We start from the raw sequence: 15,292 nt of genomic DNA, 5'->3' as shown, positions 1-15,292 counted from the left end.
TCAGGGCCACATGGAAGAATTCACCTTCTAGGCCATCACTTTGCCCAGTCTCAGAATTACTTACTATATTTGGCAAAAGATTTACACTATTCTGTTGGGGTCAGAGTGAGTCAGTAGACTCACTCTAATTGAGAAGGTCATTGTGTAGGTCAAATAAGGGCTTCCAAAAATATTAAGTTTTAATTCCTGGAGTTTCTAAGTGTTGTTTTATTTGGAAGAAGTGTCTTTGTAGATGTAATGAAGTTCAACACTTCTAGATGTGAAGATTATTCTGGATTATCTGAGTGGGCTCTAAACACCATCATATGCACTTTTATAAGAAGGAAGTAGAGAGAGATTTGATACACCAGAGGAGGAGGCAATGGGAAGACAGGGACAGAGATTAGAGAGATGTGGCCACAAGTGGAGGAATGTGGGCAGCCACCCAAACCTGGAAGAGGCAAGGAGGATTCTTCCCCAGTGCCTCCCAAGGGAGTGCAGCCTTGCCCACACCTTGATTTTAGACCAGTGAAACTGACTTCAAACTTCTGGTGACTAGATTGTGAGAGAATAAATGCCGTTTTGAACCACCAAGGTTTGTAGTAATTTTTATCATGTAGTCACAAAGCAATATACTCATACATTAAAAAGACATAGTAATTATCTGTTCTGTTCTGAGTGCTGTGAAAATGCAGCAAGACTTGTGATTCCCTGGCTTTTTCACAAATTGGTAAATTTATGCCCTGATAAGTATATAAGAAATCAAAACAAAGAAAATATCTTAAATAAGATCCAATGATGTTTTGATTTTATGGCAAGTTTTGAAGTTACAGCAGTGAGAAAGGGCTGAAGCTTCACTTAATAAAATTCCTTTGCTATTAGAAACTGGAAATATCTTTATCATTTCTAATTTTAAAACAATGAATTTTGATTACAAAACTTAAAACTGAAAAAGCAGAATATTAACATTGCCCCCAACTCATGAGTGTATAATGTTTTTGTTTCACATTTAAAATCTCTAAATATTTGTATATTAACAAAGAAAAATGTAGCATGTTACTTTTTGGTAACTTGCTTTTCTTCATAAATCCATAGATAACTTTCTATAGCAGTATAGATAGCTCTGCCTTCTTTTTTTTGAGACAGAATCTCACTCTGTTGCCCATGTTGGAGTGCAATGACACAATCTCAGCTCACTGCAACCTCCACCTTCTGGGTTCAAACAATTCTCTTGCCTCACCCTCCCAGGTGGCTGGGATTACAGGTTCCCACCACCATGCCCAGCTAATTTTTTTTTTTTTTTGCATTTTTAGTAGAGATGGGGTTCTGGCTTGTTGGCTAGCCTGGTCTTGAACTCCTGACCTCAGGTGATCCACATGCCTTGGCCAAAGTGCTGGATTACAGGTGTGAGCCACCGCACTGGGCTGCCTGCCTTTTTCTTAATTGGTCTGTATCATTCCTTTACATGAATATGGTGTAATTTATTATTATTATTATTATTATTATTGAGATGGAGTCTCTGTCACCCAGGCTGGAGTGCAATGGCACGATCTCTGCTCATTGCAACCTCTGCCTCCTGGATTTAAGTGGTTCTCCTGCCTCAGCCTCCTTAGTAGCTGGCACATGCTACCACACCTGGCTAATTTTTTATTTTTAGTAGAGATGGGGTTTTACCATGCTGGACAGGCTGTTCTTGAACTCCTGACCTCAGCTGATCCACCCGCCTTAGCCTCCCAAAGTGCTGGGATTACAGTTGTAAGCCACTGAGCCTGGCCAATATAATTTATTTAAACAAGTACTCACTGATGGGTGCTTCAGTTGTTCCTATTCTTTTGTTATAAATTGTAATAAATTTTTCTTTTTATACAGATTTAATGGTCTCTGTTTTGCCAAATTCAAGAGTACTTTCAGTTTAAAGAATACTTACTTATTTTGCAAAGGTATTAAACATTAGAAGTAAGTTTTTTTAAAAAATACAGTAAACACTTATATTAATTACATTACAGTTATTTAGAAGTTTTGATGAATAACCATAGTAATGGTTACTTTTTTAGACATCTGACTACCCAGTGGTGCTCTCTTTAGAAAATCACTGCTCTCCTGCCCAACAAGAAGTAATGGCAGACAATTTGCAGACTACTTTTGGAGAGTCCTTGCTTTCTGATATGCTTGATGATTTTCCTGATACTCTGCCATCACCAGAGGTAACACTTTTTTTTCTGAGAAATTCATGTTAAGAAAAAAACTCCATGAAAACTTGTCACTGTTATATTGCCCCTTGAAACTGGGCTAGAGACCAATGAAAACACTTATTTTTGATCACTCATAGAGGTTTATCTTGGCAATGTTGCCTAGGGAATGTTCTCATGCACATTTAGGTGAATATACTTCAATAAAGAGAATATATCTTTATGTGAAATCCACATTTTGATTGTGTCTCCTACCTCATGGGTCCCCAATTTCAAAGCAATTAGTATTAGGGACCAGAAATTTAGTATGTTTTATAGGCAAAAGTCTCAGAAAGTGGCAAAAGTTCTAGACTGTAAATAGAGCCAGTACCCAGTATCTCAATAGCTGGGTAGCAGGTTCCCCTTTAAAAAATGCACTGTTTTCAATTTCACTGTCTTTATGACCCTTTCCATCTTAATTTGAGCATACTGAAGTATTTGCTTTCACAAATCACGTCCATATCTACTATCAGGACTTCACTTCTCTCTCTGGCTCTCTATTACTCCCTCTCACAGCCCAAATTTCTGTTTTCTTGTCTCCTTGCAACCCATCCAGTCCCTCTTCCTCTTCTAACTGCTTCACAGGAAAGTTCCCATTACATTCATCAAAGATTTTTTTAATGATAAATTCTAATGAACTCATTTTAGTCTTCATCTGGTTGTTCTCTCATTAACATTCAATACTGTGGACCTCCACTTCCTTTCCCTGAAACACTTTCTGTTGTAACATCACATTCTTTTTTTTTTTGAGATGGAGTTTCACTCTTGTTGCCCAGGCTGGAGTGCAATGGCACCATAATCGGCTCACTGAAACCTCTGCCTCCTGGGTTCAAGCGATTCTTCTGCCTCAGACTCCTGAGTAGCTGGGACTACAGGCATGCACCACCCCAACCTGCTAATTTTGTATTTTTAGTAGAGATGGGGTTTCTTCATGTTGGTCAGGTTGGTCTCGAACTGTCAACCCCAGGTGATCCGCCTGCCTCGGCCTCCCAAAGTGCTGGGATTACAGGTGTGAGCCATCGCACCCAGCCTGTAACATCACATTCTTTAGCCTTCTCTAGCACCTCTTTGACTACTCCTGATTAGTTTTCCTTGCTGGGCCTTTCTTTTTACTCCCAATTTTATTAGATGATAAATAAACATTTTTTTGATGATAGTATTGTCTAACAACCAATAGTTTAGTTTTGACATTTGGTAGACATGGCAATATTTTTGTAATATATGACTATTTCCCTCTGCGTTTTTCTTATTTATTTATTTTTGTCAACCTAAAATAATCAAAAGGCTCAGGATTCAGTTAGAAGAATTTATTCAAGTGTAAAGTGTGAGGGTAGTTTCCTGGGACACACAGCAAAGAATGGGGGTCATTGCTCCTGGTGTGAGAAAAAGTGAAAATTGTTTTATGTAGGCAAAAACAGATGTGCTGAAGAGAATTACAATAATTTCCATACAATGGCTAACATACAGATTTAAGATTTTACTGGCTACTCTTGATTACACTCTAAGGGGTTTGTTTAACATTTTATTGTAAAGAGGTAATTACAAGGTTCTCTATCTCTAAGATAATTTTGTCTAGGTTTGAATGAAGAATAGGGAGTCTGGTCAACGTATAACATCTCAGCACAAAGGTCAGGAAGCAATAGTCAGGCACCAGATTAAGAAAAACAGCCGTATTACATGACTGAGTTTCCAGGGCTGAACTTTTCCCTTTGGCATAATAAATTTGGAAGATCCTCAAATTTTACTTCTTTTAACATTTTATTTAAATCAGTGAAAAATTTTAAAGTGAAAGTGTTGTGGCACTAGTGACAAGAAATATAGGGCTCACGATAGAACTGAGACGGAAAAAAGTGAATTGTGTAATAACTGGAAAGACTATAGTTCTTTTGCCTCATAAGGATGCCCACATAATGTGTTCAATTGTGGCAGAAAAGAAATAGTAAATAATTTTGTAAAATGCTGGAAACATATTATCAAAGATTAAACCCGAGCCATCATCCAATTATGAAAATTATAATAATTTTTAGCTTTCTTGGAAGAGAATCCTGCTTCCTGTTATATGTGAATCTATTTTTTTAGCACTCCAGTACATAGCTTTCATTCAAATTTTAGCTTCCATACTAAAGCAGAGAGGTGCTTTTCAATGAGTAAATGAAGAATTAAAGTTACCCTGTAATCCCAGCTACTCGGGAGGCTGAGGCAGGAGAACTGCTTGGATGTGGGAGGTGGAGGTTGCAATGAGCTGAGATCTCATCACTGCACTCCATCCCGGGTGACAGAGTGAGGCTCTGTTTCAAAAAAAAAAAAATGTTACTTTATCCTACAATATTCTGTCCTTGTGTGTAAAAGAATAGCCTAGAGACTTGTTAAGGAGGCCCAATTCCAGTCCCACAATTCAAGAATCGAATTCTCTAATTTTGAAATAGATCCCAGGAATTTGTCTCTTTTCCAAGCACTTCTGATAATATTCTTGATGCATAGGATTGCAGAGTGTACTTTGGTAAACTCTGTAGTACAGAGTATTATAAGGGTCATTTAAAAGAGAGAAGACCCAAGATGATGGAATAATTTGAATGGATACCTGAGGATGACAAAAGGGAAAGGACAATCAATGCTCTTTGGAGAAAAAAACTTTATAATCCAGATTTCAGCACTGTATATAACAGAGCTGGCACTTAAATGTACTCGTTAAATTAAGGAAAATTTCCTAAGGGCAGGAATAACCAAGTGAAAGAATGGAACCAGAGCCTTCGAATTCAGAACAAGTGACACTGATGGTAAATTTTGCTATGCTTCAAGATTTGATGGATAGAAAATATTAAGTTAATGATGCTTATATGTAATACAGAAGAAATTTGAAGTCTTTATTACAAATCTTTAATTTAGTCTATACTAGATGCCAGAAACTTAGGATGGACATTTTAATATGCCTGATTTCATTTAATACTTTTTAATGTTGGATAAGAAAATGATGAGCTGAAGTATTTACTACCAGAAGTTGTAACATTTTAATTGCAATATTATGGTATTTATATACATATACTTTTCACATATTTCAAATTTTTGGAATAGTATCAGCTTGTGAAATATCAAAGAAATGGCATACGGTAAGTCTCAATCATAATAGGCTTATTTTTGGATGAATTATAATCAATAACATTATATCACTGTATTCATTCCTGTACTGAGGTATGAATAGAAGCAAGGGAAAAAACAGAGTTCTTACATATCTTATTACTGTAGGCTAATTGAACATATAGTGAAACACTTTTCAATGACTGTTACAATGCAAATTTACTTGTAAATGTGTAATTGTATCTCTCAAATTGTTTCCTTAGGCACTAAAATTCAAAGTATTAGTTAAAAATAAGAAAATAGGAACCTTGAAGGAAACCCGTGAAAGAAAAGGTTCTGATAAGCGTGGTAAGGTGGAGGAATGGGAAGAAGAAATGGCAGATCTAGAGGAGGAGGAGGAGGAGGAGGATAAATTCAAAGAATCAGAAATATTCGAATCTGTTTTAGGAGACAATCAAGACAAGGAAACAGGTGTAAAAAAGCTATCTGGAGCAATGCTTTTCAAGAAAAAGAAGGTGAGGTGATGCTTTGTGAAAATCTTACAAGTGATTAAAAAGTTTTCTAATTTTATTCTTGGTGGAGAATTTTTTAAAATTCTGGAAAAAAGTCTTTTTCCTTCTTGTAAAAACTCTAGTCTAACATTTACAATTTACTTTGAAACATTGACAGTGGAAGAGAAATTTTTTAAATTGCCTCTTTTTTTAATTTAAAAAAGCTAACAGCTGCTTAAATTTTTTTTTTTTTTCTTTAGGCTGGGCATGATGGCTCATGCCTGTAATCCCAGCACTTTGGGAGGCTGAGGTGGGCAAATCACATGAGGTCAGGAGTTTGAGACCAGCCTGGCCAACATGGTGAAACCCTGTCTCTAATAAAAATACAAAAATTAGCCTGGCGTAGTTGCGCATGACTGTAGTTCCAGCTGCCTGGGACATTGAAGGAGGTGAATTGCTTGAATCCGGGAGGTGGCGGTTGCAGTGAGCCAAGACCATGCCATTGCACTCCAGCCTGGGCAACAGAATGAGATCCTGTCTCAAAAATAAATAAGTAAAAATAAAAAAACTCTCTATAGTTGATAAATATTATGCACTCTTATGAAGCACACTTTGTGCAAAGTGCAAAAGATGCAGAGATACACAACATAAATTCCCTGGTATTAGTAAAGGCAGAGACAAGAATCAATGTTTATAATATGCAGTTTTATATGTATATACATCAGCATGAGGAAAGAAAGTACATTAGGTTGTATGTGACACAAACCCAATCCAGCTGGTTTAGATAAAATGACAATTAATTGGCCTGCATAGATGAAAAATTCAGTGAAAGGGATTTTAATTTCAAAAATGACTTGATATAGTGTCTCACATAAAGTTAGAAGAACTTTCTTTCTTTCTCCAGCTTTGCTCCCACTTTCTCTGTGTTGGTGCAAGACTATTGCAAAAATTCAGCTTTATATCATTTCAGCTTCAAATCCAGTGGCATGCCTATCTGTTGGCAGAGCAAGCAATTTTTTTTTCTTTTTTTTTTGGTACGTTGGCTCTCACCTGGTTATGCTCACATCCCTGAACCAATTACTGTTGCTAGGGAAATGCAAAGTTCTATTTAGCCCACCCAATCTTCATGACTCAGGCTTGGATTGAGATTGAACAAGAAATGTTTTCCCAAAACAAAACTTGGGAAATGGCTAAAAAGAAGTATATGCCGGGTTGTGAGATGGCAAATGTTCACTATATAATAGAAGTCATTTCAAAGTAAATTTATTCATGACGAAAATTCCTAAATTTATAAAATTCNAAAAGAAATAGATGCCGGGTTGTGAGATGGCAAATGTTCACTATATAATAGAAGTCATTTCAAAGTAAATTTATTCATGACGAAAATTCCTAAATTTATAAAATTCACAGGAATACACTGAGATCTTTATGAAAAAAGAAATAGTAATAATTGTGGTCCTCAATACTTATTACATTAATCATGATTTTAAATTTGAGCTAGTTTATATTAACATTAAATATTTTTGTTCCCAAAAATAACCACATTGAGTTAATACAAATGGTGTTTGAGGAGATAATCTAATGAAAAGATGAAAATCATTTATTTCAAAGTATGTTTTATTAGAAAAAGATTTTTTCCCAATTATTAGCATAAAAATGTGAAATTACTGCATTTTATTTTTAGATCAGGAAGCTAAAAATTTCTCTGGCCTTATCTGATCTTGTCATTTATACTAAAGCTGAGAAGTTCAGAAACTTTCAACATTCAAGGTTGTATCAACAATTTAATGAAAATAATTCTATTGGGGAGACACAAGCCCGAAAACTTTCAAAATTGAGAGGTAAATTTTTATGATTCAAATAGAAGAAATGTTTAAATGAGTTAGATTCACTGCTAGGGTGTTAAGATTGCTCAATGATGTTTATAAAATGTATATTCTTATAAAATTTCAACATATTTAGCAAAATTTAGAGAGGGGTTACATACCTCAGGTCTTGTTAAGTTTTATTTCACAGAACACAGCCATTAATTAACTTTTCTAAGCAATGACATTTAGATTGAGAATGTCTGACGTGGCCACCTTTGTTGAGGGGTAGGGGGCTGTAGTGAGCAGTTTATATAGGAGAGCAGTGGCAGGGCGGCAGACGGAGGCAGAGCCAAACTGGAAGGCTTGAACTTTGTTCTAGGAGTGAAGGTGAGCAGGAGAGATTGAAATCTCAGAGTGGCATGATTCACTGTATTTGTAAACAATGCCACTGATAGAAGCTAAAGGGTGAGATTGCAGGCAGGAAGGTGGTAATAAAGGTTTATGGCAGTGACAGCTAAACTTTATGTATTTAATAGGCATCAAAAGGGGTAGAGTTAATCAGCCTTGGAGCCTCTATGTCTATGGTGAAGGAAGGGGAAAAAATGGCCCCCAGCCTGGACTACCAGATGGTTGTGCAGAGTGTGCATGCCACACTGCACACCCCTAGAGGTGTCGTCTGTCTCTGCATCTTCTTTTCATTGCGTCCAATTCTAAACCTGAGGTGGTTATTCTGTTTGGCAGTGCCCAAGGTAAAACAGGTCCTGAGAAAGAGACTGGGAAGAAGACTCATTATGTGGGTAGTGTCCCAAAGTTAAAAGGGAGAGGGCAACTAATTTAACAGCCAGGTGACAATTTTTTTTCGTAGTGGAGGTGTAGGGGAAATGGGGACAATAATGGATACAGAACTATAGTTGGATAGATTGAATAAGACATAGTATTTGATAGCATAACAGGTGACTACAGCCAAAAATAATTTATTGTACATTTAAAAATAACTAAAATACTATAATTGGATTGTTTGCTACACAAAGCACAAATGATTGGGGTAATGGATACACCACTTACCCTGATGTGATTACTATATGTGGTACGTCTGTATCAAAATATCTCATATATGCCATAAATATATATATCTATGTACCCACAAAAATTAAAAGTTAAAAAAATGCAATCTACCATCTTGTGTAGAAATACCACAGAAGGAAAATCAGCACCTACAATTGTCTTGAGAAAAGTTGCTGTTTGGGAATGCAGATTCTGATATATTTAATGATTAACCTTATTGGGCTGGTCACAGGTACTCAAGGATTTTGAAGAATACTTTAGTTCATATTCTCTATCTATTAGAGAGATCCTGGAATTTTTAAAGGCTCTTTTCGTTTTTTAACCTGTGTGTTGTAACCAAAAATCAATTCAGTAGGTATGGACTACGATTAAATAATAGCATAGGATAGAGTAGTATAGAGTAGAATGGAATGGAAGGAATGGAATGGAATAAAATAGAAGGACTGTATTGTAAGCACAATTGTGCAAGGTGCATGTGTGTTGGACTGTAAAATGTATTTCTTACTGTAAGGTATGCTTAAGAGAGTTTGAATGACATGCTTTACTGGTCTCTGTTCCTTCAAATTATTATATTTTTAATTATATTACTTTTATCATGTTAAAAACTTACAAAAAAATTTGGAAAAGAATTGGATAGTTCTGAGTAGAGTCAAAGGATAGTGTTACCATCTCTTGGAAGGATTATAGAGCATTTTTCTTGCACCAAAAGTTAATAGTAAATAATTAATGAAGTCAGCAAAGGTTTAACTTCAAGGATGTCAATTATTATAAACATAATAAAAATCATTAAAAATAATGTTGTAGATGAATATTATTGAAATGAAATGATTTTCACATTATTTTAGTAAATAATAATAGTGGCTTATGAAAGGTGGCAAACATTATCATTCAACTAAAAATTATACACATACAAAAGAATGGAAAGATATATATCAAGGAGTTATCAGTGGTTATCAATTGGATGATGACATATGGTTTTGTTCTTTGATGTCCTCCTATTTTACAGTGAACATGAACTGCATTTGTAATAACAAACATGTTTAATTTATAAATGCTAATCATAGAAATAACAAAATCATATTATGTTATGAGACCTTAGTCATCATTCATATTTATTACTTTATAAATGAGAAACATTAAACTTAGGAGAGTATGTGTTTTGCCTAAGGACAGACATCTGTTAGGACTAGATAAGGGAGTATGATACTTGGACACCTATGTGGCATTAATACACACATGGTTTTGAAATAAACTTTCTCTCAAGGAATGTGTAACTTTGAAAATGCATATTGATAAAATTAACTGTAATTTTTAATTTGACAATGCTTCCTAAATAATAGTATTTAGAGTGAGGGGGAAGGTGATTCTATTCTAGTTGGATTAGCAAATGAAGTAAGCCATAAGCAATAACCATTCTCCCATGATGAGTCACTACGTCACCAGGAATGGTTGCAGAAACAGGATCTTTTTAATGAAAAAAGATAAACCTTGGAGAAGCATGAAATCTGTGTTCAAAAATTTGAGGAAGGTGCCAAATGATAAAGGGTATAAGTTAGTTTGAATCTCAAGTGACTTAAATATTATATAGAAGAGAAGAAACACAAATAATATATATAGAAACTGAAGTAGATTGCATGTGTATGTTTGTTCCTGCATGTGTGTATACTACAAGCATGTAAAGATTATCCAAGTAAGAAAGGCATTTGAAATAATTAAAAGCATTGAGAGTTTTTCAATAGAGAGATGTACACTCAGATTTGAATAAACTTTGGAGAAAGATGCTGGAGTGAAGGGGTTGGAAGTTGAACTGTACAACTCAGAGGTACCTTTCGACCCTGAGAATCTGTGAAAGTAGGATTAATTTAGCTGGAATCATACAGCTTTGTGTGACTTCCATGTGATTCTGTCCTACTGCAAAAATCAAAATGGAAAAATTATGGGTGAAAATGCTGCTTTTGTTTTGAAAAATGCATGCATTTTATTTTGGAATTTTTATATTATTACAACAGAGTGAAATAATTTGGATGTAAAAAAATATATAAATTATCTAACCAATTTTTCCTTGAATAATCAGTGAACATAAATTTTGTGATAAAATTGTCACTAACATCTAAATAATAGTGAATTATACTGTAAACAAAGGCATGGATTTATTCTGATTTTCATTCATTGCAAATTTTTGCCAAGACAATACATATGAAAATTGTTGAAACTATTATAGAATTAAATGGTATATATAGAAATAGTGGCTTATTTAATTCATTTGAACTATTTAACAATGTTTTAATCATTCTTTTTCAGTCCATGAGTTTATTTTTCACACCAGGAAGTTCATTACCAGAATATATCCCAAAGCAACAAGAGCAGACTCTTCTAATTTTAATCCCCAGGAATTTTGGAATATAGGTTGTCAAATGGGTATGTTATATAGGATATCGAGTTGTTTGCAAAAGTAACATAAAATGGATTCACTTTATGGATGTATGAAACATTCATGCAAAAGGCTTTTTGTAAAGATTTTTTGTTCTTAGGGGTTTCGGGGTCAGGCACTAATGGTGAATCATGGGTTTTAAGAGTTGAAGTCATTCCTAACTGTGTTGAAGGGGGGTAAATATGGGTGATGGTTTAGGGAATGGTGGTTAAATTCATGAGGAGTTAATATGAGACATGTGTGGTGGAAGAAGGGCACAAGGAAACCCAAATGGACATTGAAGATCAAATTCCTTTGCCTATGTTCAAGTCCTCTTCAAATCATATGACCTCTATCATTTATACATTACATGAGCTTCTACATGCATAGCCTTGAAAAGTGAATAAGATCGCACAGCTTTGTTATTTGTCCTCACCGGACTCTTATTCCAAATTGCACAGCTGGTACAGCACTGCACTAACCAGTCAGAAAGTACCAGGTGTTACCCTTCTTCTACTGGATTATGGCAAGGCCTGCAGGTGTGAGGAGGGGAATAGTAGGGCTGGGTGGGAGGTGGAGGGTGGTATTCTCTACAGCGGCTATTTACCAGCCTATATCATGGATGCTTCCCTATTTTAATGACAATCATGGCTTTGCCTGTTTCTCACTTTCTCCTCAAGTGACAACAGCATCACTTGGACTTGAAAATTTATGACATAGTTGATGGCTTATTTCTTGCATTTAATGTACTGATACTCATTATGCTCATATTTCTTAAATGTTACCTGACATGAACATTGTTATTCCGTACTCTATACTTGATACCATTTTGATTTCTTTACTCAAAGCTGTGTAGTAACTTATTACACATTAAACTTTGGAACTCATTAATATGGACATGGCAGAAGAGAAAGATTTAGAAATCATGAATTATTAGGATAATGATGCTTGCTCTTAGAACATTCAGGGATATATAATCCATGATTAGATTTCAGTAAGTGGTTTCATTGTGTTCTTTTATTTGTATTCTCTATTTCCTAATAATGTCAAAATACCTCTTTCTTACAGTGGCTTTAAATTTCCAGACTCCTGGTCTGCCTATGGATCTGCAAAATGGGAAATTTTTGGATAATGGTGGTTCTGGATATATTTTGAAACCACATTTCTTAAGAGATAGTAAATCAGACTTTAACCCAAGTAACATAAAAGAGAGTATGCCAATTACACTTACGATAAGGGTAAGATGAATAACTTTTCTTTTACATTTTTTGGTTATTATATAAACTAGATAGTGTTCATTAGTATTTTTGAATTCCACTGATTTGCTTTAATTTCTTTTAAGTTTCTGTTAATCTTTCAGGTACTATATGTGGGTAGTATTTCAGCATCCTTCTACATCTGAAAAATGTCTTCCTGTTGCAATTTTACATGAATGATTAGCTGCCTGTGATTAGACATATTGAGGCTAAAAACTTTCCTCTCAAAGTTCTACTTATATGATTTCATTATTTAGGAATTAAATATTGTGAGATACAGGTCACAGGCCAGCCCACTAATTACGCTGTGAACATGTTGCTTTTTCTTGCCTTTGATGGATTTTACCAGGAAATTTTATGAGCTGTTGTCTTTTCTTCAGTGTCCACTATTAGGCTTTTGTAGGTCAGGATTTTTTCCCCCATATGTCTGTGAATATCATTTGATTACTTAAAAAGAAAAATTATCCATATGTCTTTCTCCAGTATCTGTCTTCTGTCTCTGTTAATTTGTGTCAACTTTAATGTATTCCCTTTTCCACTGCATGTAGGGAGAGCTTTTAACATTTTTTTTCCTTTATGTTGATGATTCAAAGTTTGCATTTGATTTTGTTCCTTACTGATTTCGTTTTAATTTTAATGTAATGATTTTTTTTTCTCCTGCATTATTAGTTCTCCTGCCCCATTGCAGTTGACCTCCTATTGCTTCCTTTTTATTTCTATCTGTATCCCACTTAGTACCCTTCCTCCAAACTCGTCTTATTATTTTTTTTTTAAATTACATCCTGTAAAACCTTATGGAGCATAAAAGCAGTGTCTAAGATTTTTTTTCCATTAGTAAAGACTTTTCAAAACATCTTTCTTGTTCCTCTATAACCTAAGTGCTATGTTTATTTTCTTTTTAAAATGTGAGCAAATCTTTTGAAAAATCTCTAGTTGCCTTTTCTCTCCACTTATGAGCAATTCTATTTTAGGGCGTAACTGTACCTGTTGTTTGCAAATCAATAGAGTGGGTATGGTTTCATTGGTCCCTCTTTCTATTTAACTGGTTACTCCTAGCACTGTATAAACCATCTCAGATCCTACCTGGAATTTTGTAAGTACTTATGTTTCCGTCCCTGACCAGCATGTCATTACTTAGTGAAGCTCTGCTAGCTGCTGAGTGCGCCCCTGCTCCTCATTACCTGGCTGTCAGAGCGCAGGAAATGCTGGTGCTTCCAGAATGTGCTTCTTCTGCAACTCTTCCTAGCTCAGCTCCTTTTTCCACCATCCTAATACCACAGGATTTCGGAATCTACATGCCATGTCTACCTCAGGCCCTCGCCACTTTATCTTAGCTGAGAATGAGAGGATTGAGAGCTGTTTTCCAGAAATTAATGTGGAAAGTATAGCAAAGATGAACAGGACTAGAAAGATCCTGCCCATTGCAGGAAACAGTGCCTATGAAGTACGTAGCTGACTTTTCTATTGTCTGTTAAGGAGTTTGTAACTCGGATGTAGAAGCATTTAGTGGATAGGAAGCAATTGCCTACAACACTGGATCATTAATATTCTTTCATGGTCTGGCAAAGTATTAACCACTGAGTTCACTTTACAACGTTATCATAAAGTTGGCTTCCTTTTTGTAGTTGATCTGGTTAAAAAGAAATGGCAAATCAACCAGGTTGAAGATTCCTTCCATTTCTACACACATTACTTTTCTGTGCTCTGCGACTGGACTCTCCTTTTACCCCCTACCTTCCAAGTGATTGTCACTTTTATTTGTGGCTTCCTCTTTCTCTGCCTTCCCTTCAGATATTTGTTAACTAAAGTCTTTCCTTAAACCTTGTCTCAAATGATTCTCCTTGGGTTCTGTTGCATAAACATTCATAGTTTCACCACCAACAATGCTCAAGTTTTAATTGGACCTCATTTTGGGAATCTAAAGGCATATTTTAGCTCACTGAGCATCCTCACCTCCGTAATCACCATTCTGTCAAAGTTAAAATATTAAAACGTGAACATCCTTTCTTAGTCAAATCTACTTCTATTCTTATTTAAATTTCCACAAATGGCCTCATTCTTCCACTTTGCTCAGACTAGAAAATTGAGAACCATTCTAATCTTCCACATAGCCTCCATTTCCCACATGCAGACCAACTTTAAATTCGATGATTCTATTCCTTAATGTTTTCCTTCTCCATTCTCTTGATCTGACCTACTTTGCGGCTGTCCTGTATCAGGAATTTACTACCTGTCATCAGGTCTATTCCTTTGGCTTCCTGATGGTTTCAGGTAGTTTGTTTCAGTCCTCCATCTCTATCCTCCACAGGTTGACCAGAAAGATTTTGCTACAGTGCTAATCTGATCATGCATACATAGTATTTATTTGTGTCTCTTGACTACCTTCTTAGGCCTTGTCTGGCCCTATCTCTCACCACTTCTTGGCTTTCACCCTGTTCTACAACCATATGGAACTAGGATCCTTCTCTAACCATGACTTGCCTCCATGAATTGTGTATGTTCTTCCTGTCACTAGAGTATTCTTTCAGCCTTCACCTGCCTACTCCATTTTGACTCACTTTTCAAGACTTAGGGATCACTTCTTTTTGAAAGCATTTTCCTAGGCTAGGTTAGCTGTGCTTCTTTTTGTAGCTTTGTTGTTTTCCGTAACACCCTCTGCATGCATATACTATACATTTATCATGTTTATCACAACATTTATTTGTTCATTTATTTGTTGCTTGTCTTCTTCATTTGTGTGAGGATTTCTTAAGGATAAGATATGTGGGTGAGTGCAGTGGCTTATGCCTGTAATCCTAGCACTTTGCGAGGCTGAGGTGGGAGGATGACCTGAGGTCAGGAGTTTGAGACCAGCCTGGCTAACATGGTGAAACCCTGTTTCTACTAAAAATACAAAAAATAAGCTGAGTGTTGTGGTACATGCCTGTAATCCCAGCTATTCAGGAGTCTGAGGCAGGAGAATCACTTGAACCCAGGAAGT

The 15,292-nt window shown here is 35.6% G+C and overlaps 1 protein-coding gene across 4 annotated transcripts in view; it reads left to right on the top strand.

The window, feature by feature from the left end:
• PLCZ1 (phospholipase C zeta 1) overlaps positions 1–15,292 on the top strand; it is a 53,070-nt gene that overhangs the window by 30,737 nt on the left and 7,041 nt on the right. For 3 of the 4 annotated variants that reach the window (XM_037739134.1, XM_037739126.1, XM_037739136.1), the window contains 6 exons: positions 2,034–2,183; positions 5,546–5,630; positions 5,730–5,797; positions 7,458–7,614; positions 10,948–11,064; positions 12,125–12,294. In XM_037739134.1, the coding sequence (XP_037595062.1) occupies positions 2,034–2,183; positions 5,546–5,630; positions 5,730–5,797; positions 7,458–7,614; positions 10,948–11,064; positions 12,125–12,294 (747 nt within the window). Of the gene's footprint in view, positions 1–2,033; positions 2,184–5,545; positions 5,631–5,729; positions 5,803–7,457; positions 7,615–10,947; positions 11,065–12,124; positions 12,295–15,292 lie in introns of all 4 variants that reach the window. The other variant, XM_037739139.1, reaches the window with a different exon arrangement.

The sequence above is a fragment of the Cebus imitator genome, unplaced genomic scaffold (genome assembly GCF_001604975.1).
Source record: "Cebus imitator isolate Cc_AM_T3 unplaced genomic scaffold, Cebus_imitator-1.0 Scaffold2, whole genome shotgun sequence".
In the NCBI taxonomy this organism is placed as follows: Eukaryota; Metazoa; Chordata; class Mammalia; order Primates; family Cebidae; genus Cebus; species Cebus imitator.
Note: the sequence above shows the minus strand (reverse complement) of the source record. Positions and strands in the feature narration are given on the sequence as shown.